The sequence below is a fragment of the Cherax quadricarinatus genome, chromosome 8 (genome assembly GCF_038502225.1).
Source record: "Cherax quadricarinatus isolate ZL_2023a chromosome 8, ASM3850222v1, whole genome shotgun sequence".
In the NCBI taxonomy this organism is placed as follows: domain Eukaryota; kingdom Metazoa; phylum Arthropoda; class Malacostraca; order Decapoda; family Parastacidae; genus Cherax; species Cherax quadricarinatus.
The window spans coordinates 23,685,839-23,713,338 of NC_091299.1; the positions used below are offsets into that span (position 1 = coordinate 23,685,839).

The window sequence follows — 27,500 nt, forward strand, 5'->3', positions numbered from 1 at the left end:
TGGGACCTAAGTGCCTGTCTGTGTTGTGGGACCTCAGTGCCTGTCTGTGTTGTGGGACCTCAGTGCCTGTCTGTGTTGTGGGACCTCAGTGCCTGTCTGTGTTGTGGGACCTCAGTGCCTGTCTGTGTTGTGGGACCTCAGTGCCTGTCTGTGTTGTGGGGCCTCATTGCCTGTCTGTGTTGTGGGACCTCAGTGCCTCTCTGTGTTATGGGACCTAAGTGCCTGTCTGTGTTTTGGGACCTCAGTGCCTGTCTGTGTTGTGGGACCTCAGTGCCTGTCTGTGTTGTGGGACCTCAGTGCCTCTCTGTGTTATGGGACCTAAGTGCCTGTCTGTGTTGTGGGACCTCAGTGCCTGTCTGTGTTGTGGGACCTCAGTGCCTGTCTGTGTTGTGGGACCTCAGTGCCTGTCTGTGTTGTGGGACCTCAGTGCCTGTCTGTGTTGTGGGACCTCAGTGCCTGTCTGTGTTGTGGGACCTCATTGCCTGTCTGTGTTGTGGGACCTCAGTGCCTCTCTGTGTTATGGGACCTAAGTGCCTGTCTGTTGTGGGACCTCAGTGCCTGTCTGTGTTGTGGAACCTCACTGCCTGTCTGTGTTGTGGGAACTCGGTGCCTGTCTGTGTTGTGGAACCTCAGTGCCTGTCTGTGTTGTGAGACCTCAGTGCCTGTCTGTGTTGTGGGACCTCAGTGCCTGTCTGTGTTGTGAGACCTCAGTGCCTGTCTGTGTTGTGGAACCTCACTGCCTGTCTGTGTTGTGGGAACTCGGTGCCTGTCTGTGTTGTGGGACCTCAGAGCCTGTCTGTGTTGTTGGGCCTCAGTGCCTGTCTGTGTTGTGGGACCTCAGTGCCTGTCTGTGTTGTGGGACCTCAGTGCCTGTCTGTGTTGTGGGAACTCAGTGCCTGTCTGTGTTGTGGGACCTCAGTGCCTGTCTGTGTTGTGGGACCTCAGTGCCTCTCTGTGTTATGGGACCTAAGTGCCTGTCTGTGTTGTGGGACCTCAGTGCCTGTCTGTGTTGTGGAACCTCACTGCCTGTCTGTGTTGTGGGAACTCGGTGCCTGTCTGTGTTGTGGAACCTCAGTGCCTGTCTGTGTTGTGAGACCTCAGTGCCTGTCTATGTCTCAGTCAGTTCCTCCCTGCGTGGTAGTACAGTCATTGTGTGTGTACGAGGGTAGTAACCATGATCATCAACCAGACTTACACAGCGTCCAGGCTTCTCCTTCTACCCTCACACCAATCTTGTGCCCTCACCTGAGATATAGCTTCACCTGACCAATACAGCGCCTCACCTGAACCTTGCCTGGTCTCACCTTAAGTGAGAGTTTCCTTGTAGATGAATGGTTCAGAGAACCGACATGTTGATAAATTAGACACATGTGCAACTCTTGGGTATCTTTATTGAGGAAACGTTTCGCCACACAGTGGCTTCATCAGTCCATACGTAGGAGAAACTTGAAGAACAGGAGGAGAATGAGGTAATCAGTCCCTCAACCTTGAGTCGATGTGTTCAGTCCATCAATCTTGAATAGAATACGGCATACGTGCTGAGAAGGAGCTTATAAACCGTATGGCAGGAGAGGTGCAGCAGTCATAGATGGTGTCACATTTAAGAACATAAGAACATAAGAACATAAGAACGAAGGAACACTGCAGAAGGCCTACTGGCCCATGCGAGGCAGGTCCAAGTCTCCTACCGGCTTAAGCCAATGCACCCAACCTAGTCAGGTCAGGTCACATTGACTTAAGGGAGGAACACGGCAACCGACCTGGTAGCACAAGCTATCAGGTCTAACTCACACCCACCCACATCCACTCATGTATTTATCCAACCTATTTTTAAAGCTACACAACGTTCTGGCCTCTATAACGGTACTTGGGAGTTTGTTCCACTCATCCACAACTCTATTACCAAACCAGTACTTTCCTATATCCTTCCTGAATCTGAATTTTTCCAACTTAAAACCATTGCTGCGAGTCCTGTCTAGGCTAGATATTTTCAGCACACTATTTACATCCCCTTTATTTATTCCTGTCTTCCATTTATACACCTCAATCATATCCCCCCTAATTCTACGTCTTTCTAGAGAGTGCAGATTCAGGGCCCTTAGTCTATCCTCATAGGGAAGGTTTCTGATACATGGGATCATCTTTGTCATCCTCCTTTGTACATTTTCCAGAGAATTTATATCCATTCTGTAATACGGTGACCAAAACTGTGCAGCATAATCTAAATGAGGCCTAACCAAGGATGTATAGAGTTGAAGAACAACCTGAGGACTCCTATTATTTATGCTTCTTGATATGAAGCCAAGGATTCTATTAGCTTTATTGCGAACACTTATGCACTGTTGTCTTGGTTTCAGATTACTGCTAACCAGAACTCCTAAATCTTTTTCGCAATCCGTAATATTAAGATCTACATTATTTAGTTTATATGTGGCATGGTTATTGTCCTGTCCAACATTTAGAACTTTGCATTTGTCTATATTAAACTGCATCTGCCACTTCTCCGACCACTGCATCAGTCTATTCAAATCTTCCTGGAGTGCTCTAATGTCCTCGTCAGAATGAATTCGACGGCCTATTTTGGTGTCATCGGCAAACTTGCCGATGTCGCTCTTTATGCCCTCATCTATGTCGTTTATGTAGATTGTGAACAGCAGGGGGCCCAACACTGACCCCTGTGGAACACCGCTCGTGACACTTCCCCACTCTGATTTCTCCCCATTTATGCAAACTCTCTGCTGCCTATTTGTCAACCATGCCTCTATCCAGGAAAAAATTTCTCCTCCTATTCCATGTGCTTTAATTTTCCTCAATAGTCTCTGATGTGGGACCCTGTCAAAAGCCTTACTGAAGTCCATATACACAATATCATATTCATTACCATGATCTACCTCCTCAAATACCTTAGTGAAAAAAGTTAATAAATTCGTAAGGCAGGAACGCCCCTTTGTAAAACCATGCTGAGATTCGTTGATTAATTTATGCTTTTCAAGGTGGCTACGAACTGCCTCGGCAATTATTGATTCAATAAATTTTCCCACTATGGAGGTTAGGCTTATTGGTCTATAGTTCGAAGCTAAGGACCTGTCACCTGTTTTGAAAATAGGTATCACATTTGCCATTTTCCACTTATCTGGCACCATGCCAGTTTGTAGTGATATGTTGAAAAGATTAGCCAAAGGTGTGCTAAGCTCCTCTTTACATTCCTTTAGAACCCTTGCATACAGTTCATCAGGGCCTGGGGATTTGTTAGGTTTTAATTTATCTATTTGCCTAAGGACCATGTCACTTGTGACCCTAATAGTGCACAGTTTATTATCGTCCTGTTCTACATAATTTATCATTACTGGAATATCGCTGGTATCCTCCTGTGTAAAAACTGAGAGGAAGTATGTGTTAAAAATTCTACACATTTCCTTATCACTGTCAGTGAGCTGACCCGAGGAACTTTTGAGTGGGCCTATCTTGTCCCTGATCTTACTTCTGTATACCTGAAAGAATCCTTTTGGGTTAGTCTTCGATTCTCTTGCAACTTTAACCTCATAATCTCTTTTTGCTTTTCTAATTCCCTTTTTTATTTCTCTCTTTAACTGAATATATCGATTTCTCAATTGCCCCTCTCCTCTTTTGATTTGCCTATATATGCCTCTCTTTTGACCAATCAGATATTTTAATCTATTGTTCATCCATTTAGGATCATTTTTGTTTGATCTGATTTCCCTATTTGGAACATAATTTGACTGAGCAGCTAGAACTATGCCCTGGAAAGCATCATATCGGCAACCATCACCACCTACCTGACCCTTAGTCAGGTCATTCCAGTTCAGCCCACCTAAGTAATTTTTCAGTCCTATGAAATCAGCCAAGCGAAAGTCAGGGACGGAGACTTGATTGCCATTATTAGGGGAATTCCATGATATATTAAAACTGAGTGATTTGTGATCACTTTCCCCAAGCTCATCATTAACCTCAAGATTATTAATTAGTGTTTCCCTACTGGCAAGAACCAAGTCAAGGAGGTTATTTCCCCTAGTTGGCTCTGTCACAAACTGTTTTAAAAAACAATCCTGGATCGTATCAAGAAAGTCACCTGACTCTAAATTTCCTGTCAAATTGCTCCAGTCAATCTGTCTATAGTTGAAATCTCCCATTAGCACAACATTTTCGTATGTAGATGCCTTACGAATTTCGTCCCATAGAAGTTTACTGCACTCCCTATCAAGATTTGGGGCCCTGTAAATCACACCCAAAATTAGTTTTTCTCGGCCCTCGAGAAGCTGTAACCAAACAGATTCAGTGGCTGACGCTTCTAATTTAATATCTTGTCTAACACAACAATTTAAATTGTCTCTGACATACATCGCTACTCCACCACCTTTCCTGTTGACCCTGTCAGTGTGGAATAATTTATAGCCTTGTATGTGACATTCAGAGGGCATCTCTCTATCTTTCAGATTGAGCCAGGTCTCTGTTATAGCAATAATATCTATGTTTCCTGCACTTGCAATTAATCTTAGCTCATCTATCTTATTTCTTACACTCCTGCTATTAGTATAGTAAACCTTAAGGGAGCTAGTCCCTTGCTGCCCTCTGCTATCCCCCTTTGTTTGCTGACCTGATCTATTGTCTTTATTTATAACTTCATGCTGAATGCCTTTTATACATTTACTGTTTCCAACCCAAGTGTTGCAACCTGCTTGTTTCCCACACACACCCATACCTCTATCTTCCATCAGTTTAAAATCATAGGCATTTCACCAATGGCCTTCTCAATCGAGTCTGCAAGTGCTACCACCCCAGCCCCAGAGAGATGTACCCCATCCCTTGCATACATATCATGTTTGCCATAAAAGTTGTTCCAGTTGTCAATGAATGGGATTGCAAGTTCCTTGCAGTATCTGTCTAGCCAGCAATTTACACCAATTGCCCTAGACAACCATTCATTTCCTACTCCCCTTCTAGGCAAGATGCTACATATGATTGGGATCCCTCCCTTAGACTTAATGAAATCTATAGCTGACCTGTACTTATCTAGCAGCTCTTCTCTCCTACCCTTCCCAATATCATTTCCACCAGCACTGAGACAGATAATGGGCTTGCCCAAGAATTAGGCAAGCGAAGAATTCCTAAGTATTGATTGATGGACTGAACACATCGACTCAAGGTTGAGGGACTGATTACCTCATTCTCCTCCTGTTCTTCAAGTTTCTCCTACGTATGGACTGATGAAGCCACTGTGTGGCGAAACGTTTCCTCAATAAACATACCCAAGAGTTGCACATGTCTAATTTATCGAGAGTTACCTTGTTTCACCTATGGTTAAGGTTGTGAAGCAGTGTGAACATCTTGGTTCCCTCACCTGGCTTCAATAATAAAGCTATATTTCACACTGACTCACAAATTAGAAGTGCAGCTGGATGACGATTGTGCGAGTCCTCGACCATTACCACTCAAGATTCCATGTTTGTCCAGGACGGACAGAAATGTTCTCTAGTTTCTTTTTCAGTTCGTGGGTTCAGAGTAAATTCTTCTAGCCAAGGTATTGTGACAGCAGTACCTTGCTCTGTATTCACCTGTTTGTGGTTGCAGGGGTCGAGTCACAGCTCCTGTGTGTGTGTGTGTGTGTGTGTGTGTGTGTGTGTGTGTGTGTGTGTGTGTGTGTGTGTGTGTGTGTGCCTGCGTGTGTGCGTGTATGTCACGGCTATGGCAGGTCCGCCGCTCTTTCAAGCTGACATCTTTCAAGGTGGTAGAAAAAGTTTCAACAAATTGGAGTCTTTTATTGGTATGTTTTCGCCCAGCATTGTGACCGATGTACAAATAAAAGACCACTTTTTTTTTTTGCCAAGTGTCGCCATCTTGGCGTTGTCTTCTTCCAGGTTATCTAACGCCCATGTCTTCTTTCACTCAGAGTTCCCTGACGAGGAGCAGACGACCTTGCTGCCATGCACCATCTGCAACAGAACCTTCAATCCTCAGGCGCTCGACCGCCACAGGAAAGTTTGCGAGAAACTCTCGTCCAAGAAGCGCAAGGTGAGTCCAAGGCTGATGCTATCATCTGATGGCTGACTGATGCTATCTTCTGATGGCTGACAGATGCTATCTTCTGATGGCTGACGCTGACAAGGTGGCACTTATTGTCTAGTTAGGGTATAGCATAGTTTCAGAGGTTATGATGGCCAATTATTGAGCTGAACTGGTGTCACTCACTGAATCACAATATTTACGTCCCAATTTTTGAGGCTGCTTAATTTTTGCTATCCTTACAAAAAATATAGGAAAAGCTTAAAGGTTAATAATTAAGAATTTCCACACATCACTTTTCAAAAAACTACATTTTTACTGCTCTGGTGATACCAGAGTAGCCAGTTTCTTGTTCCAGCGCCTCAGTGTTGCGATCCAGAGAGGCACTGCCTGTTGCATCCTATCCACACGCCTTACATCTTGAAAAGCTAGATGAAGCTTTAAAATGTAAATATTGACAAATTTATCTCTGCATACCGTAATTTTCATTACCATGGTAACAAAGCAATATAACACCACTGAAAGAAAGGGCTGGTAACAGATACTCATCCAGCATAAGTAGAAAAACAAACGTTTTATAGTTTTTTTTTTTTTAATTCTGTTGGAATCCAAGAGGTGCTCAGAACTGTAAAACTCGTACCGCTTTCACGTTGACTTTTATAATAATAATAATAATAATAATAATAATAATAATAATACTGGCAGAATTGGTACCACTTCAACTGTGACCTTTTTCTAGCAGACACGTTTAAAACTAAGTCAGTTTTCCTTTCTTTAAGAATTAATGTACAATCATTTGGAGTTCTTATTGAAGATTCGTAGATGTTTTACCGTGTAGTGTGTGTGTGTGTGTGTGTGTGTGTGTGTGTGTGTGTGTGTGTGTGTGTGTGTGTGTGTGTGTGTGCAGTACACATGTTGGATGGCCTAGTGAAAGCTATATGCATCTGTTGTAAATTTGTAATGTTTAGCTTGACCTAACATGATATGAATTTTTTCATTTGAATCCACTCCAATTTTATTAATCCAACCAAACTTTAGCCATTTAAATTTTACTTTGTTTATCTAAATTATATTAACGAAGCAAATCTAAGCTTCAAGTAAACTCGTCCAGCCTTTCAAACTTAGTTGGTTTAGTCATAATTTCAGTCAAACCTTTGCTGCATAATTTAACTTAATGTAATACTCTTATGTGAGACTACAGAAGTCATGTCAGGTCCCCTGCGGTCATGCGAGTCGTTATGCGAGGTCCCTGGGGTCATGAAATGCCCCTAGGATTGTTATGCGAGGCCAGTGGTGTTATGCAAAGCCTTTGGAGTTACATAACGCCGAGAAAATCGTTATCTAAGACCCAGAAGGTCGTTATGCAAGGACCACAAGCTCGTTTAGCGAGGACCATAAGGTCGTTATACAAAACCCAGAAGGTCACTATGCGGGGCAACGAAATACAAATTTTAAATGCCTTGAAAATCCTTAAAAACTTCAAAAATCATGAAAATATTGCGAGATTATTTTTTTATTCAATAAGAAACATTGAGTTTTGCTATAAAACACAGTTGAGAGAGCGAAACTGATGTAGAATTACCACAGTAATGGTGGGTTGTCAGTGCTTTTAAATTAGACAGGTTAAGTTAGGTAAGATTGGTCAGGAAACAAGTGTTTCCTGACGCGGGTCTTAGTCATATGATGACCCGCCACTGGAGCTTTTGGTTATCTGACCGAGGCCTTCCACTGGCTTACTAGTCCATCCCTTTAAAAATGGCAGTAGTGAATTAGACACTAAACGCCATGAAATGTACCTAAAAAGATGAAAATATAATGTAAAAAATAGCGGAGACAAAAAATATTTTATTACTGCAGACAGTATGAATAAAAAATCTTGTGAGGTATTTTACATTTATCCTTAAAAAACTAACTTAGACTTTGTCGTGTATAATATAGATTTACCAATGTGTTGACAGGTTCTGTTTCTCACTGTCCAAAAAGCATCTGTGATTCATTATTCTTTGTATAATGTGCATAGGAGGCATTTGTAACCTGATTGTATAATAGGGTTAACAGAGTAAGGTGTTTAATTATACATGAAAGGAGTTGAATGTAAATGATGAGAAGATAAGATATATAAACTTGGTGTTTTTATGTAAGTCAGTCATGCAATGGTTGTCTCAGAGGTCAGTCATGCAATGGTTGTTTCAGAGGTCAGTCATGCAATGGTTGTTTCAGAGGTCAGTCATGCAATGATTGTCTCAGAGGTCAGTCATGCAATGATTGTCTCAGAGGTTAGTCATGCAATAGTTGCATCAGTTGGTAGTTAGCCATCACTATGGAACATAATTATTGTATAAGTGAAAGACGATAACTGTAGTCAGTTGTATAAATAGACAAGAACAGTATTTTTAGAGCCCAGCACACATTAATAAGTGATAATTATGACTTTACTCTTTAGTAGTTGAAGTACACTAGTAAAGTACACTCTGGTAGAGTACACTCTAGTAGTTACATTACACCCTTGTAGTTACCGTACACTCTAGTAGTTACCGTACACTGTAGTAGTTACCGTACACTCTAGTAGTTACATTACACTCTTGTAGTTACCGTACACTCTAGTAGTTACATTACACTCTTGTAGTTACCGTACACTCTAGTAGTTACATTAAACTCAGGTAGTTCTAAATTAGCTTGTCTCTCTGATAATGTACAGTACTCTGAAATCTGAATCTTGTGTAGTAGTGTATTGTGTATGTTGTTGTAGCGTGGTACTTCACAGTGTTGCCACATGTTACACTGTGTACCACATGATGCACAGTGGTGCCACATGATGCACAGTGTTACCACATGATGCACAGTGTTACAACATGATGCACAGTGGTGTCACATGATGCACAGTGGTGTCACATGATGCACAGTGTTACCACATGATGCACAGTGGTGCCACATGATGCACAGTGGTGTCACATGATGCACAGTGTTACCACATGATGCACAGTGGTGCCACATGATGCACAGTGTTGCCACATGATGCACAGTGGTGCCACATGATGCACAGTGGTGCCACATGATGCACAGTGTTGCCACATGATGCACAGTGGTGCCACATGATGCACAGTGGTGCCACATGATGCACAGTGTTGCCACATGATGCACAGTGGTGCCACATGATGCACAGTGTTACCACATGATGCACAGTGGTGCCACATGATGCACATTGTTGCCACAGGATACACAGTGGTGCCACATGATGCACAGTGGTGCCACATGATGCACAATGTTGCCACGTGATGCACAATGTTGCCACATGATGCACAGTGTTGCCACATGATGCACAGTGGTGCCACATGATGCACAATGTTGCCACATGATGCACAATGTTGCCACATGATGCACATTGTTGCCACAGGATACACAGTGGTGCCACATGATGCACAGTGGTGCCACATGATGCACAGTGTTGCCACATGATGCACAGTGGTGCCACATGATGCACAGTGGTGCCACATGATGCACAATGTTGCCACATGATGCACAATGTTGCCACATGTTAGGCTGCAAAACATATGTAATAATGTCAGATGTCCCATAATGTTATTGTAATGTTTTTCTTAACATTACCACAAGTTAAACATCACTTTAATACTTTACCCACTGATATGTATATTAACTTGTGTAATGATGTCACCTGATGTATATATAGATGTCTTTTGTAGTGATGTAACGTTATGTATGTAGATGTCTTTTGTAGTGAAACGTTATGTAAATGTCTTGTGTAGTGATGTCACGTTATGTAGACGTCTTGTGTAGTGATGTCACGTTATGTAGACGTCTTGTGTAGTGATGTCACGTTATGTAGACGTATTGTGTAGTGATGTCACGTTATGTAGACGTCTTCTTGTGTAGTGATGTCACGTTATGTAGACGTCTTGTGTAGTGATGTCACGTTATGTAGACGTCTTGTGTAGTGATGTCACGTTATGTAGACGTCTTCTTGTGTAGTGATGTCACGTTATGTAGACGTCTTCTTGTGTAGTGATGTCACGTTATGTAGACGTCTTCTTGTGTAGTGATGTCACGTTATGTAGACGTCTTCTTGTGTAGTGATGTCAATGTTTCATGTAGTTACTGAGACAGCTAATGTAGTTTTGTTTTTCTCCCGCATCAGAACACCTCAGCAACACACGTAAGTTTTTAGTGTGTGTGTGTGTGTGTGTGTGTGTGTGTGTGTGTGTGTGTGTGTGTGTGTGTGTGTGTGTGTGTGTGTGTAATGCACAACACTCCTCTTAAATCAAGCTGAATGTTTACATATATTAACCTTTGTGACCAGTTATAATAATAATAATAATAATAATAATAATAATAATAATAATAATAATAATAATAACTTGATATTTTCTAAGCAATTTTCTTAGACTTCTTTGAGTGTTCACTCTCGCCTGTTGTTCATCACCTGTTGAAGTATATCTGTTGTTCACCTCTGTTGTCGTATCTCTTCTATACTACCACCATATTACACTTTTCTCATTTATAGACCTCCACTACTACCTCCTCTCTCCCACCCCCTCTTCCCCACTACCATCACTACTACTGATCACCATCTCTCTCTCACCACCACCACTATCAATCGTCTCTCCTCCACTGCCACCACTGTCAACCACCATCTCCCACCCACCACAACTGTCAACCACCATCTCCACCACCATCAACCATGACCACCACCACTATCAACCATCATCTCCACCACCACTATTAATCACAATCTTCCGTACCACCACCACCACCACCACCACCATTATCAACCACCATCTCCCTTACCCTAGACCTTCAGTTCGACAAAGCAGCGAGCAGACGGGTTGGAGTTGACTACGAGCGGTGGTGGTGGTCGAGGCAGGTCTCCAGAGCGCAAGACCAACCCTAAGAACAAGTCGAAATGGAGAGAGAAACATCAGGAGTTCCTGAGGGCGATCAGGGCAGCTAAGGGCGTGACGGGTGAGTCAGGGCGTGACGGGGTGAGTCAGGGCGTGACAGGATGAGTCAGGGCGTGACGGGGTGAGTCAGGGCGTGACAGAGTGAGTCAGGGCGTGATGGGTGAGTCAATTTCTGATGCCATCTCGAATAGACCAAATTTCAGTCTAGACAGTTATGTCTACCAAATGAATGGAAATTGTAAATTTTTTATTACTGTAACAACAGTGTATACTATTGACCAACTAGTTAAGCAACTTGTGAAGTTTTCATGATACTACTTGCTTAAACAAAGAATTATCCTGTATGAAAATATAGAAAAATGAGTTGTTTGCAAATTAATGTTTTTATATAGGCTGAGGCAATTTTTACTGGCAGCCAGTTGCCCAAACATAAGCAGTTATTGAACTGCTTTGCCAGTTATCTTACATCAGTTTATTTAAAGTTTGTGGGGTTAAATACACAATTGTTTTAGTTTTATATAATGTAACCGGTAAACTGTTGGTTACCTTGTCGCTGTGTCAATAACTGTTATGTCAGCATGCCTCTAGCAAGACAGTTATGGAGTGAGTGATGGCGAGTGTTTCTTCTTTTTCTGGTCCTTGGTGGGAGATGGCCAGTGTGACAAAAAAAAAAATTAATGAAGTGTATGTATTTATTACATCAAAGAAGCACTTCAGTGTAGAAAGAAAAAACTGATTAAAAAATTATATATATTTACAGTACATTATGTCTTTATAGATGTTTGTTAGTCATCTTGATTCAATAATAAAGTTTTTGGGAAGGAAGAAGCATGAGCAAGAAACTGCTGCCTCAGCCCAAGGAATGAGTCTAGAAAGTCGGTCAAAAGATCCACTTGCAGTGAAGAAAATAAAATAAAATAAAATAAAAGACTGCGTGGAACAGTCTTCCCAGTGGGGTGATAGAGGCTAGGACCTTGGGTAGCTTTAAGAAGAGACTGGACAAATATATGAGTGGGAGGGGCTGGGTTTGATTGGTGTCATTGGGTACGGGAGTTATTTCTAGGGAAGCTTTAGGTAGTAGCCGTTTTGATAAGGACCTGCCTCGCATGGGCCAGTAGGCCTTCTGCAGTGTTCCTCCATTCTTATGTTCTTATGTTCTTAAAATGAATTTTATTACCAGTCATGAACTTTGATAACTTATTGTATCAATATACTGCTTGACAGAAAAATATGTTATTCATGACTAACATGACAGTTTAGTATTAGTAAATACTGCATTATCAGAACAAGTTCTTTAATATAAAAGGGTTACCATTCAGTACAGTATTATGTGCACTGGACAGTACTGTGCTGCTTTCTTTTCCCCACCACTTCCTTACTTTAATATGTACAGCATTGTATTTACCATACAGATGTAAAGATGCATCTTCCTCACATATATTTAACCCTTAAATGGTGCAAACGTATTTATACTTTTTTGAACATTTGAAAGTATGTAAAAAAAATGTAGATCATCTTTTTTTTTTTCATTTGAAAATATGTAAAAAAAAATTTTATCTACATTTGTTTTTTTATGTTCGAAAATATGTAAAAAAAACGTAAATCTACGTTTGGAGCACTACGGATTTGAACGTCTATCTGTTTGGACCGTTTAAGGGTTAAGGTACTTTAGTGGGTTTTAATTACTGTACATACTGCATTACAAAAGTTTTACATGCTCTTGTACTTCATAGCATAACACCGTACAGTAGGGCCCCCACTTATATGGCAGGTTAGGTTCCAGGCTACCGCCAGAAAGCGGACACCGCTGGAAAGCAGAACACCTTTTTTTCCACTTGTAATCTGGCATTTGTATGCATTTGTAAGTTAATGGTAACATATATTAAACTAACAGTAGAACTAGGCATTAAAAAGCAATAAAAAGTAAAATACATACACAGTACATTCATTACTTTAAAATATTTGTAGTCCTAATGTAGGGTAAGAGGTGAATAAATACATAGCATTAGAAATCTTCTGTATGAAGAAAGATTGAAGACCCTTAAACTATGTTCACTTGTAAGACAAAGAATGAGGGGAGACGTGATCGAAATGTATAAGTGGAAGATTGGTATTAACAAAGGGGATACAAATAAGGTCTTAAGGATCTCTCTCCAAGAGAGAACCTGGAATAATTGATTCAAATTAGATAAGTTTAGATTTAGAAAGGATATAGGAAAGTACATACTAGTTTGATAATAGGGTAGTTGATGAGTGGAACTGTCTGCCTAATAGGGGTACCGAAGTTAAAACCTTGGGTAGTTTCAAATTTAGGTTGGACAAATATATGGGTGAGAGGGGTTGGATTTGAGTGGGACTTGCACATGAGTAAGTAGAATTATCAAAGCTTATTTTTTGGGTAGCATTGAAAATTGGGTTGGGCAAATATTTTGTTAGTGGGATGGATTGTGAAGGACCTGCCTAGTATGGGCCAACAGGCCTGCTGCAGTGTTCTGCCTTTATGTTATGTTATGTTATGTTAAAACGTTACGAGGTGAGTCAGGACGTGACGGGGTGAGTCAGGACGTGACGGGGTGAGTCAGGGCGTGACGGGGTGAGTCAGGTCATGTCAGGGGAAGCCATAAGCAGCGTATGGAGAATAAGGGGGTAATGAAGTTTGATCCAAGAAAGAAGAGGGTCGCTTCAGTTCCTCGTATCAAGAGCATTCATCAGCATCAAGGCAGCCATCTTAATGTTGATTAATGTTTAAAATAATGTGTTAATGGTATTGCCTCGGTACTTAAGACGTTTGTATCTTGTGATGTGTGTGTGTGTGTGTGTGTATCTGGTGTACAGGTAGACTATGTGTGTGTGTTTCTGGTGTAAAGGTAGACTAATGAGTGTGTTTGACAGAGGGTGAGGACGGGTGTGCGCCTGTCTCCAGCATTCCGTCAGACTACATCCAGTGTCAGCACTGCGAGAGGCACTTCGGACCCAAGGCAGCTGACAGGCACATCAGCTGGTGCAAGGAGAAGAGCATCAGGGTTCCCCGCTCACCGGCTGACAACCAGGCAGTGGAACGCCTCAAATCACGCACTAAGGTAAGTTACAAGGCGCCCCATCCCTCTGTTTAATAGTATGTTACTGTTGATAAGGTAGCCAGGTGGATAACCGTTTGACGAGTCTTTAAACAGTAATTTTCTGATTATTTATAGTGGGTTCCCGTTTTTCTGTTCTCGCGTCAGAACTTTCTGTCGTCTTTATCTTGTATTTCATATACGTATTGCCTTTCACATACCTGGGAGAAAGTTGGTTCAATCCCAGGGAGGAGCGGAGAGACGTATGGGTAAGGCACGTCGGTGGGACTGCAAGTAACAGTATCCTGGCTGCAACAGCCAGTGACTTGGGGGAACCAAGAGACGTTTCGGTCAGTCGCGATTTCATAATGGTCCAAGACGAACCGAAACGTCTGATTTTCATTTTCAGTTTGTGAGTTATGAAGGTGATCATGATGTGCTACCTTGTACCCAGCACGGGTAAGTCATGTTCCCACATTTTCATTAGCTTATGTACTCCAAGTGTGTCTAGTACTCTTCCTACATTAGTATAAGGTTGGTTCACTATCACATCACGTTCCTTTATCAATGCTAAGAGAACCATCAGAGACTGAGATTAAATTAGTCTTAATGTCTGGGTGAATTTTGGCCTTAGTGAGGGTCGTGTGGTCACTAGGCTATAACGCTGACACAGTAGCTAATAACTTTGGAAACCAACGAACCATTACAGTGTCAACATAAACCAGAATGATTAATTCCATTTATTAACCTCCACCTCAGAAAATAATTAGATAATAAATCTTTGTTGTATCCTGGTGAGAACATGAATGATTTGTAGGCCGTGGTGTAGCCTAGTGTTTATTATGGTGTAGTTTGGTGTGTTGGAAGATAATAGTGTTTATTATGGTGTAGTCTGGTGTGTTGGAAGATAATAGTGTTTATTATGATGTAGTCTGGTGTGGTGGAAGATAATAGTGTTTATTATGGTGTAGTCTGGTGTGTTGGAAGATAATAGTGTTTATTATGATGTAGTCTGGAGTGTTGGAAGATAATAGTGTTTATTATGGTGTAGTCTGGAGTGTTGGAAGATAATAGTGTTTATTATGGTGTAGTCTGGAGTGTTGGAAGATAATAGTGTTTATTATGGTGTAGTCTGGTGTGTTGGAAGATAATAGTGTTTATTATGGTGTAGTCTGGTGTGTTGGAAGATAATAGTGTTTATTATGGTGTAGTCTGGTGTGTTGGAAGATAATAGTGTTTATTATGGTGTAGTCTGGAGTGTTGGAAGATAATAGTGTTTATTATGGTGTAGTCTGGTGTGTTGGAAGATAATAGTGTTTATTATGGTGTAGTCTGGTGTGTTGGAAGATAATAGTGTTTATTATGGTGTAGTCTGGTGTGTTGGAAGATAATAGTGTTTATTATGGTGTAGTCTGGAGTGTTGGAAGATAATAGTGTTTATTATGGTGTAGTCTGGTGTGTTGGAAGATAATAGTGTTTATTATGATGTAGTCTGGTGTGTTGGAAGATAATAGTGTTTATTATGGTGTAGTCTGGTGTGTTGGAAGATAATAGTGTTTATTATGGTGTAGTCTGGTGTGTTGGAAGATAATAGTGTTTATTATGGTGTAGTCTGGTGTGTTGGAAGATAATAGTGTTTATTATGGTGTAGTCTGGAGTGTTGGAAGATAATAGTGTTTATTATGATGTAGTCTGGTGTGTTGGAAGATAATAGTGTTTATTATGGTGTAGTCTGGAGTGTTGGAAGATAATAGTGTTTATTATGGTGTAGTCTGGTGTGGTGGAAGATAATAGTGTTTATTATGATGTAGTCTGGTGTGGTGGAAGATAATTCAAATTCAAATTCAAAGTTTATTCTCTATAAGGATTACAATGCTGAGTTTACAGAATTTGGTTATTGTGTGGTTTACATGTAGTAAAATAATAATTACAGAGTGTACCACTAGAACACCTAGCATGGCTAGGCATTTCGGGCAGACTTAAATTAAATCTTAAGTTTAAAATATTGCAAAATTATGAGGTAAGTTGGTATTATGGCTAAGTGACTAAATACTAGTTTGTGAGTTTAGCAATGTGAATGCTTTTGTTTTGGCACTATACATAGTTTCAGTATTGGAGTATCACAGGCCAACTTATGACTAGTTAAGATTCATTATTTTGAGATTGAGATAATAGTGTTTATTATGGTGTAGTCTGGTGTGTTGGAAGATAATAGTGTTTATTATGGTGTAGTCTGGAGTGTTGGAAGATAATAGTGTTTATTATGGTGTAGTCTGGTGTGTTGGAAGATAATAGTGTTTATTATGGTGTAGTCTGGTGTGTTGGAAGATAATAGTGTTTATTATGGTGTAGTCTGGTGTGTTGGAAGATAATAGTGTTTATTATGGTGTAGTCTGGTGTGTTGGAAGATAATAGTGTTTATTATGGTGTAGTCTGGTGTGTTGGAAGATAATAGTGTTTATTATGGTGTAATCTGGTGTGTTGGAAGATAATGTAGATAATAGTGTGTATTATGGTGTAATTAGAATGAAACAGAGTAGAATGAATTGGAGAGCGTATAAATCTGTAAGAGGAAGGAAGGCGGGATAGGGGACGACCTAGGAAAGGGTAGGGGGGAGGGGATTAAGGGAGGTTTTGTGGGCGAGGGACTTGGACTTCTAGCAAGTATGCGTGAGCGTGTTATATAGGAGTGAATGGAGATGAATGGTTTTTGGGACCTGACGAGCTGTTGGAGTGTGAGGAGGGTAATATTTTGTGAAGGGATTCAGGGTAACCGGTTAGCTGGACTTGAGTCCTGGAACTGGGAAGTACAATGCCTGCACTTTAAAGGAGAGGTTTTGGGATATTAGCAGTTTGAAGGGACTTCTGAACTGTCGTATCTGAGCACCTCTGCAAAGACAGTGATTATGTATGAGTGATGGTGAAAGTGTTGAATGATGAAAGTTTTTTTCTTTCTTTTCGGGTCACCCTGCCTCGGTGGGAAACGGCCGACGTGTTATATATATATATTATATATATATATATATATATATATATATATATATATATATATATATATATATATATATATATATATATATATATATATATATATATAGGTAGTAGGTTGGTAGACAGCAACCACCCAGGGAGGTACTACCGTCCTGCCAAGTGAGTGTAAAACGAAAGCCTGTAATTGTTTTACATGATGGTAGGATTGCTGGTGTCCTTTTTTCTGTCTCATGAACATGCAAGATTTCAGGTACGTCTTGCTACTTCTACTTACACTTAGGTCACACTACACATACATGTACAAGCACATATATACACACCCCTCTGGGTTTTCTTCTATTTTCTTTCTAGTTCTTATTCTTGTTTATTTCCTCTTATCTCCATGGGGAAGTGGAACAGAATTCTTCCTCCGTAAGCCATGCGTGTTGTAAGAGGCAACTAAAATGCCGGGAGCAAGGGGCTAGTAACCTCTTCTCCTGTATATATTACTAAATGTAAAAGGAGAAACTTTCGTTTTTCCTTTTGGGCCACCCCGCCTCGGTGGGATACGGCCGGTGTGTTGAAAGAAAGATATATATATATATATATATATATATATATATTATATATATATATATATATATATATATATATATAGGTAGTAGGTTGGTAGACAGCAACCACCCAGGGAGGTACTACCGTCCTGCCAAGTGAGTGTCAAACAGAAACCTGTAACTGTTTTACATGATGGTAGGATTGCTGGTGTCTTTTTTGTCTCATAAACACGCTGGGTAACAGGTATATCTTGCTACTTCTACTTACACTTAGGTCAAACTACACAGGCATGCACATGCACATATATACATACAACCAGGTTTTTCTTCTTTTTCTTAATAGGTCTTGTTCTTTATTTCCTCTGTTCTCTATGGGGAAGTGGAAAAGAATCCTCTGTAAGTCATGCGTGTCGTATGAGGCGACTAAACTGCCGGGAGCAATGGGCTAGTAACCCCTTCTCCTGTAGACATTACTAAAAAAGAGAAAAAGAAAAACTTTACAAAACTGGGATGCTTGAATGTGCGTGGATGTAGAGCGGATGATAGGAAAGAGATGATTGCTGATATTATGAATGAAAAGAAGTTTAATGTCCTGGCCGTAAGCAAAACAAAGCTGAAGAGGGTAGGAGAATTTCAGTGGGGAGAAATAGATGGGATTAAGTCAGGAGTATCTGAGATAGAGCTAAGGGGTAGCAATAATGTTGAAGGATCAGTAATGGAAGAAAAGGGAATATAAATGTATAAATTAAAGGATTATGTGGATTAAAATAAGGGTTGTATGCGAAAAGTGGGTCATAATAAGCGTGTATGCACCTGGAAAAGAGAAGTGTAGAGGAGAGAGAGAGAGATTCTGGGAGATGCTAAGTGAATGTATAGGAACTTTTGAACCAATTGAGAGAGTAATTGTGGTAGGGGACCTAAATGCTGAAGTAGGAGAAACATTTAGAGAGGGTGTGGTAGGTAAGTTTGGGGTGCCAGGTGTAAATGATAATGGGAGCCCTTTGACTGAACTTTGTATATAAAGGGGTTTGGTTATAGCTAATACATATTTTAAGAAAAAGAGGATAAATAAATATACAAGATATGACAGAGGGCGTAATTACAGTAGTTTGTTGGACTACTTATTAGTAGATAAAAGACTGTTGAGTAGACTTCAGGATGTACATGTTTATAGAGGGGCCACAGATATATCAGATCACTTTTTAGTTGTAGCTACTGTGAGAGTAAAAGGTAGATGGGATACAAGGAAAATAGAAGAAGCAAGTAAACGAGAGGTGAAGGTTTATAAAGTAAAGGACGAGGCAGTTAGGGTAAGATATAAACAACTGTTGGAGAATAGATGGGCTAGTGAGAGTATATGCAATGGGGTTGAAGATGTATGGGGTAGGTTTAAGTTTGTGGTTACAGGAAAGTGGGTGCGGGAGGGAAGAAGAGCGACTGGTGGAATGATGATGTACAGAGAGTAGCAAGGGAGAAAATGTTTGCATACGAGGGATTTTTACAAAGTAGAAGTGATGCAAGGAGGGATTTGACAGTTAAAAACAGGAGAGGAGAGTTATTAAATGGAGAGTTAAAGGGATTGGGAAGATGGAGGGAATATTTTAAGGAATTGTTAAATGTTGATGAAGATAGGGAAACTGTGATTTCGTGTATAGGATGAGGAATAACATCTTGTAGGAGCGAGGAAGAGCCAGTTGTGAGTGTGGGGGGAAGTGCGTGGGGCAGTGAGTAGAATGAAAGGGGGTAAGGCAGCTGGGATTGATGGGATAATGCAGAAATGTTAAATGCAGGTGGGGATTTACTTTTGGAGTGGTTGGTGCTATTATTTAATAAATGTATGGAAGAGGGATTTACAGTGTGCAAAGTTCCTTTGTATAAAGGCAAAGGGGACAAAGGAGAGTGCAAAAATTATAGGGGAATAAGTCTGTTGAATATACCTGGTAAAGTGTATAGTAAAGTTATTATTGAAAGAATTAAGAGTAAGACATAGAGTAGGATAGCAGATGAACAAGGAGGCTTTAGGAACGGTAGGGGGTGTGTAGACCAAGTGTTTACAGTGAAACATACAAGTGAACAGTATTTAGAAAAGGGTAAAGAGGTTTTTGTGGCATTTATGGATTTGGAAAAGGTGTAAGACAGGGTGGATAGGGGGAAGGGCAATGTGGCAGATGTTGCAGGTGTATGGAATAGAAGGTAGGTTACTGAAAGCAGTGAAGAGATTTTACGAGGATAGTAAGGCTCAGGTTAGAGTATGTAGGAGAGAGGGAGATTATTTCCCAGGAGAGTAGGCCTTAGACAAGGATGTGTGATGTCCCTATGGTTCAGTATATTTATAGATGGGGTTGTAAGAGAAGTGGATGCGTGGGTGTTGGCAAGAGGTGTGGGGTTAAAAGATAAAGAATCTAACACAAAGTGGGAGTTGTCACAGTTGTTCTTTGCTGATGACACTGTGCTTTTGGGAGATTCGGAAGAGAAGTTGTAGAGGTGGTTGGATGACTTTGGTAAGGTATGTAAAAGAAGAAAATTAAAAGTGAATATAGGAAAGACTAAGGTGATGAGGATAAATTATGTGACGAAAGATTGGATATCAGATTGGAGGGAGAGAGTATGGAGGAGGTGAATGTATTCAGATATTTAGGAGTGGACGTGTCAGCAGATGGGTCTATGAAGGATGAGGTGAATCATAAAATTGATGAGGGAAAAACGGTGAGTGGTGCACTTAGGAGTCTGTGGAGACAAAGAACTTTGTCCATGGAAGCAAAGAGGGGAATGTATGAGAGTATAGTTATATCAACACTCTTATATGGGTATGAAGCATGGGTGGTGAATGTTGCAACAAGGAGAAGGCTGGAGGCAGTGAAGATGTCATGTCTGAGGGCAATGTGTTGTGTGAATATAATGCAGAGAATTCGTAGTTTGGATATTAGGAGGAGGTGTGGGATTACGAAATCTATTATCCAGAGGGCTGAGGAAGGGTTATTGGAGTGGTTTGGACATGTAAAGAGGATGGAACAAAATAGAATGATTTCGAGAGTGTATAAATCTGTAGAGGAGGGAAGGCGAAGTAGGGGTCGGCCTAGGAAAAGTTGGAGGGAGGGGGTAAAGGTTTTGTGTGCGAGTGGTTTGGATTTCCGACAAGCATGCTTGAGCGTATTTGATAGGAGTGAATGGAGACAAATGGTTTTTAGTACTTGACGTGCTGTTGAAGTGTGAGCAGGGTAACATTTATGAAGGGATTCAAGAAAACCGACAGGTCGGACTTGAGTCCTGGACATGAGAATTACAGTGTCTGCACTCTGAAGGAGAGATGTTAATGTTGCAGTTTTATAACAGTAGTGTAAACACGCCTCTGGCAAGACAATGATGGAGTGAATGATGCAAGTTTTTCTTTCACGGGTTACCCTACCTTAGTGTGAAACGGCCGATGTGTAAATAAATAAATAAAATATATATATACGAGAGGGGGGGAAGGACCAGGAGAAGAATGAGAGGTAGAAAAATTATAGTAGTGGTGGCAGTAATAGTAGTGGAGGTAGTCTCAGGACAAGAGAAAAAAAGAAAAAGGAGCACAAGTTAGTACCTTTCCTGCCACTGATGTTCTCGGAGTCTACTCCATTTCCTTTTCCTCTTGTCCTCTCTAATACTTTGAAGAAACTGGGCGCTCTCTTTCTGAGAGACTTAAGAACACAAAAGAAGTGTTTTACTTGCCGACACTATTGCACTACTAACTACTACTACTACTACTACTACTACTACTACTACTACTACTACTACTACTACTACTACTACTACTACTACTACTACTACTACTACAACCCTCCCCTCCACCACCACCCACCACCCATCCTCCTCCTCCTCCTCCTCCTCCTCTACCTCTTGTTCTACTGGCTCGCGTCCTCATATACTGGCCCCCATCCCTTCGTGCTTCAGTGTGACTAGTTAATGGTCCAAGTCAAACCGAAACGTCTTCATAAGTTTCATTCTCGCATGTGCGGGTTATTTGCGTATTGTTCCAGTCACGGTATTATGCCTTTTTGTTCTTTATAGCGAAGATAATAGTATTGATCTCCATGTTAACAACACAGACTTACTAGCAATGGAGCGTGACCGAAGCTTGTAATTGTTCTCTGATAACCGAAGTGTATGTTAATTTATCGTTGTAATGTATGGAGATAAGAGATAGTGTATATTAATTTCGTAGAGATAACGGTCGTATATGCCAATTTCAGTGATAATACATAGATAAAGAGTGAGACAGAGAAAGAGAGAGTTTATATGTTAATTGTGCAGTAATATTATGTGGATATACAGTAGATAAGAAATTATGTTTGTCAGAAAACAAGTGTTTCTTGACGCGGGTGTTAGTCTTACGATGACCCGCCACTGCAGCTTATGGTAATCTGACCGAGGCCTTCTACTGGCTTACTCCTCTACCCCTTTAAAAATTAATATTATTTCCTAGATGAGAGAGACGAGAGTCACACACGCAAGAAGATACAACCATAATACCAGAACGAAAATAAATTGTGGAAGATGACTAGTGACAAGGTCCTCAGTGAGAGACTGAACCAAACAAGTCACCAGGCTCTCTGGAGCTGTTTTCAGGGGTTCTAAAAGAACGCAAGGGAAAACTTAGCAAGCTGGTCTCTTCAGTAGATCGCTACAAACGGGTATCGTAATACCTATAGCAAATGTAATGCCTATTTACATACCGAGAGACAGATTCTTAATTTTAAATTATAGGCTGAAGAATGAGACACTTATGCAATTTGGAAATCTTGACTGAAGAAACGTTTCACCAACCATTTGTTTCTTCAGTTCAATACAAAGAAGAACAGTGGAAGAGGAGGAGGAGTTTGAGGCAATCAGTCCCTCAGCCAGGATGAGGGACTGATAGTCCCATACAGGAGACTGATGAATAAAGTAGCGACACATGGTATAGGAGGAGTAATTATCTCCTGGGTCGAGTCATGGGTGACGGACAGGCAACATTGTGTTGGCACAAATGAAGAAAAATCATAATGGGGATCCGTTATGTGTGGTGTGACGTAAGTCAGTACTGGGATCCTTGTTGTTCACAGTCTACATAAAGCATCCAGATGAGGGGAAACAGCCGCATAAACAAGGTTTCTGATGAAACTAAATTAGGCCATCAAATAATTTCTGATTACACTAGAGAACTTCATGAACGACGACCTGAATAAGTTGATGTGGTCAGAGAAGTGGCAGATGCAGTTCATCGTGGACAAATGTGAAGTTTTAACTCTAGGAAGAAAAAACAATTATGCTACCATTTATAAACTAAATAACGTAGATCTTAGTTAAAGTGAATGTGAAGATGATTTAGACGTTCTGGTTATCGGTAAAATAAAGCCACAACAACAGTGCTTAAGTCTTTACGATAAAGCTAATATTTTTCTTGGCTTCATATCAGGAAGTATAAATAAGAGAAGTCTTCAGGTTATACTTCTACTTCTTATATCCTTGGTAAAACCTCGCTTAGATGTTTTTGGTGTCCATATTACAGGATGGACATTGATGAGCTGGAAAATGTAGAGTGAAGGACAACGAAATTGATACCAATTATCATAAATCTTTCCTACGAAGTTAGACTGAAGAAACCGAATCTGAACTCTCTGGAAACACGTAGAATTAAAGGAGATATGAGTTAAGTGTACAGATGGAAGGTAGTAATAAATAAAGGGGATATGAACAGCGTGTTGAAAATGTCTAACCAAGACAGGACTGAGCAATGGATTCAAGGTGGACAAATTTAGATTTAGAACGGATATAGGGAAGTGCTGGTATGGCAGAGTTGTGGATGAGTGGAATAAACTCCTGAGTAGTCACTGAAGCAAGAGTTCTGGATACTTTTAAACATTGGTTGAACGGGTACACGAGTGGGCGTGGCGGAGGTGTGGTGGAGGTGTGGTGTGGTGGAGGTGTAACGTCTGACCTTCAGATGTAACTGTGACTTTCAACTTTCTGTAGCAAAATTTAAGTCGCTTGTCTCAGCTGTTATCCAAACTGTCTGCATAACCCGAAAGGTGTAAGATATCCGAAAACAAACACACACACACACACACACACACACACACACACACACACACACACACACACACACACACACACACACACACACACACACACACACACACAATACATTCATACATTATATAGATTGTTCCTGGTGTATTAACTTGACGAGAATAAACCTAACCTTGTTTGCTGATGATGTCAGTATAACGAGGAAAATACAAACACTAGAGGCTAGAAGGAGAGGAGGGCAAGGCTTCCCAGAAACCTGTACATACATCATAAATGGCTAATTAAATGTTACTGGTGTTTAACCTCAGCGAGGGCAAAGTTGTGAAGCTGACAGCTGAGGTGAGGAGGTCGAGGAGAGAGCGCCTTCTGGGGAAGACTGGGAGAGCATCATCTGGGGGAGAGTGAGAGCACCATCTGGGGGGAGAGTGAGAGTAAAACCTGGGGGAGAGAGAGAGAGAGAGAGAGAGAGAGAGAGAGAGAGAGAGAGAGAGAGAGAGAGGCAGAGGCAGAGGCATCTGGGGAATAAATACTCAGGAGGACACAGGTAGAGAAAATGATAATGTCACAACCACTCTCAGAACCTGAGCCACCAGGTGTAGGTAAACATAGCAGCACCAGACCAGACTCACCTCACAAACACAGGAGTGACACCAGGAAGCCAGACTGAGAATCTGAATCACTCGTTACATCGTACCTGTGAGATATTCATAAACTGATCCGGTGTGGATCCCTCACCTGGTTTTCAACAAAGTGGAACTTGAGCTACGAAGACAGTGTTAGGGCTCAGCCTTCTGTGATTAGAAGAATGAAGAACAAGAGGGGATATGGTCACAGCATACAAAATACTTGGCAGAAAGAACAAAAAGGCACAATACCGTGACTGGAACAATACACAAATAACCCGCACATAGGAGAGAGGAGCTTACGACGACGTTTCGGTCCGATTTGGACCATTTACAAAGTCACAAGTCGTTTACACTGGGCAGGATAGACAGGCTAGAAAAGGATATGTTCGTTGCTAGAGACGTAACGCGTAGGAAGGGGCAAGGTCAGGAAACAGGTTGCACAGCAGTTCTTTATCCTCGCTGCTTCACTCACTCTTTAACTTGATAAAGTCGTAACTTGATACACGAAGAGTGGAATGTATATTCTTGGACATAGGTGACCTCCACGTAGGTGACCTCCATGTAGGTGACCCCCACGTAGGTGACCTCCATGTAGGTGACCCCCACGTAGGTGACCCCCACGTAGGTGACCCCCACGTAGGTGACCCCCACGTAGGTGACCCCCACGTAGGTGACCCCCACGTAGGTGACCCCCACATAATTTACCCTCTTCACATAGGTGATCTCAACGTAGGTGACCCTCGAATAGGTAACCCACACATAGGTGACCCCACCGCACATAATCAACCATTAATGACAGTGTTGATGGTGGTGAGATAAGAAAGGCTGTCTTCATGACGCTGTCAGCAATGAACTAATATTTACTATCAATATGCGCAGTGCGGGAACAAGGGGGGGGAGGGGAAGGCAGGGAGGAGGGAGGGGAAGGCAGGGAGGAGGGAGGGGAAGGCTGGGAGGAGGGAGGGGAAGGAAGAGGACAAGGGGAGAGGAGGGTGAGGAGAAGCGGCCTTCATTGATACGATGTTTATTAGATAATGTCTTGTGGGAGACCTTAATTACCTTTATGCAGGTGTGTAGTATTACCTTGATGCAGTTTTGTAGTGTTACCTTGATACAGGTGTGTAGTTACCTTGATGCAGGTGCGTAGTATTACCTTGATGCAGTTTAGTAGTGTTACCTTGATGCAGGTGTGTAGTTACCTTGATGCAGGTGCGTAGTATTACCTTGATGCAGTTTTGTAGTGTTACCTTGATACAGGTGTGTAGTTACCTTGATGCAGGTGCGTAGTATTACCTTCATGCAGGCGTATAGTGTTGCCTTGATGCAGTTGTGTAGTGTTGCCTTGATGTAGATGTATAGTTACCTTGATGCAGGTGTGCAGTTACCCTGATACAGGTGTGTAGTGCTACCTTGATACAGTTGTGTAGTGTTACCTTGATGCAGGTGTGTAGTGTTGCCTTGAGGGTCTGTAGTTACCGTGATGCATGTGTGTAGTTACCTCGATGTAGGTGTGTAGTGTTACATGATTCTACAGGTGTATCCAACACACTACACCCGCCCATGTACACTAATTCACCTGCATGTTCCTACAGGTGTACACAATACACCTGCATGATTCTAAAAGGTGTACACCACACTACACCTGCATGTTCCTACAGGTGTACACTACACTACACCTGCATGTTTCTACAGGTGTACAACACACTACACCTGCATGTTTCTACAGGTGTACACTACACTACGCCTGCATGTTTCTACAGGTGTACAACACACTACACCTGCATGTTTCTACAGGTGTACAACACACTACACCTGCATGTTTCTACAGGTGTACAACACACTACACCTGCATGTTTCTACAGGTGTACAACACACTACACCTGCATGTTTCTACAGGTGTACAACACACTACACCTTCATGTTTCTACAGGTGTACAACACACTACACCTGCATGTTTCTACAGGTGTACAACACACTACACCTGCATGTTTCTACAGGTGTACAACACACTACACCTGCATGTTTCTACAGGTGTACAACACACTACACCTGCATGTTTCTACAGGTGTACAACACACTACACCTGCATGTTTCTACAGGTGTACAACACACTACACCTGCATGTTTCTACAGGTGTACAACACACTACACCTGCATGTTTCTACAGGTGTACAACACACTACACCTGCATGTTTCTACAGGTGTACAACACACTACACCTGCATGTTTCTACAGGTGTACAACACACTACACCTGCATGTTTCTACAGGTGTACAACACACTACACCTGCATGTTTCTACAGGTGTACAACACACTACACCTGCATGTTCCTACAGGTGTACAACACACTACACCTGCATGTTTCTACAGGTGTACAACACACTACACCTGCATGTTTCTACAGGTGTACAACACACTACACCTGCATGTTCCTACAGGTGTACAACACACTACACCTGCATGTTCCTACAGGTGTACAACACACTACACCTGCATGTTCCTACAGGTGTACAACACACTACACCTGCATGTTTCTACAGGTGTACAACACACTACACCTGCATGTTTCTACAGGTGTACAACACACTACACCTGCATGTTTCTACAGGTGTACAACACACTACACCTGCATTTTTCTACAGGTGTACAACACACTACACCTGCATGTTTCTACAGGTGTACAACACACTACACCTGCATGTTTCTACAGGTGTACAACACACTACACCTGCATGTTTCTACAGGTGTACAACACACTACACCTGCATGTTTCTACAGGTGTACAACACACTACACCTGCATGTTTCTACAGGTGTACAACACACTACACCTGCATGTTTCTACAGGTGTACAACACACTACACCTGCATGTTTCTACAGGTGTACAACACACTACACCTGCATGTTTCTACAGGTGTACAACACACTACACCTGCATGTTTCTACAGGTGTACAACACACTACACCTGCATGTTTCTACAGGTGTACAACACACTACACCTGCATGTTTCTACAGGTGTACAACACACTACACCTGCATGTTTCTACAGGTGTACAACACACTACACCTGCATGTTCCTACAGGTGTACAACACACTACACCTGCATGTTTCTACAGGTGTACAACACACTACACCTGCATGTTCCTACAGGTGTACAACACACTACACCTGCATGTTCCTACAGGTGTACAACACACTACACCTACATGTTCCTACAGATGTACAACACACTACAACTGCATGTTCCTACAGGTGTACAACACACTACACCTGCATGTTTCTACAGGTGTACAACACACTACACC

The 27,500-nt window shown here is 41.5% G+C and overlaps 1 protein-coding gene across 12 annotated transcripts in view; it reads left to right on the forward strand.

Moving 5' to 3' along the window:
- LOC128685474 (serine-rich adhesin for platelets) overlaps positions 1-27,500 on the forward strand; it is a 316,490-nt gene that overhangs the window by 168,238 nt on the left and 120,752 nt on the right. For 10 of the 12 annotated variants that reach the window (XM_070082944.1, XM_070082945.1, XM_070082947.1 and 7 more), the window contains 4 exons: positions 5,909-6,030; positions 10,175-10,192; positions 10,830-10,998; positions 13,830-14,017. In XM_070082944.1, the coding sequence (XP_069939045.1) occupies positions 5,909-6,030; positions 10,175-10,192; positions 10,830-10,998; positions 13,830-14,017 (497 nt within the window). The remainder of the gene's footprint in view (positions 1-5,908; positions 6,031-10,174; positions 10,193-10,829; positions 10,999-13,829; positions 14,018-27,500) is intronic. The other 2 variants (XM_070082948.1, XM_070082951.1) reach the window with 1 other exon arrangement.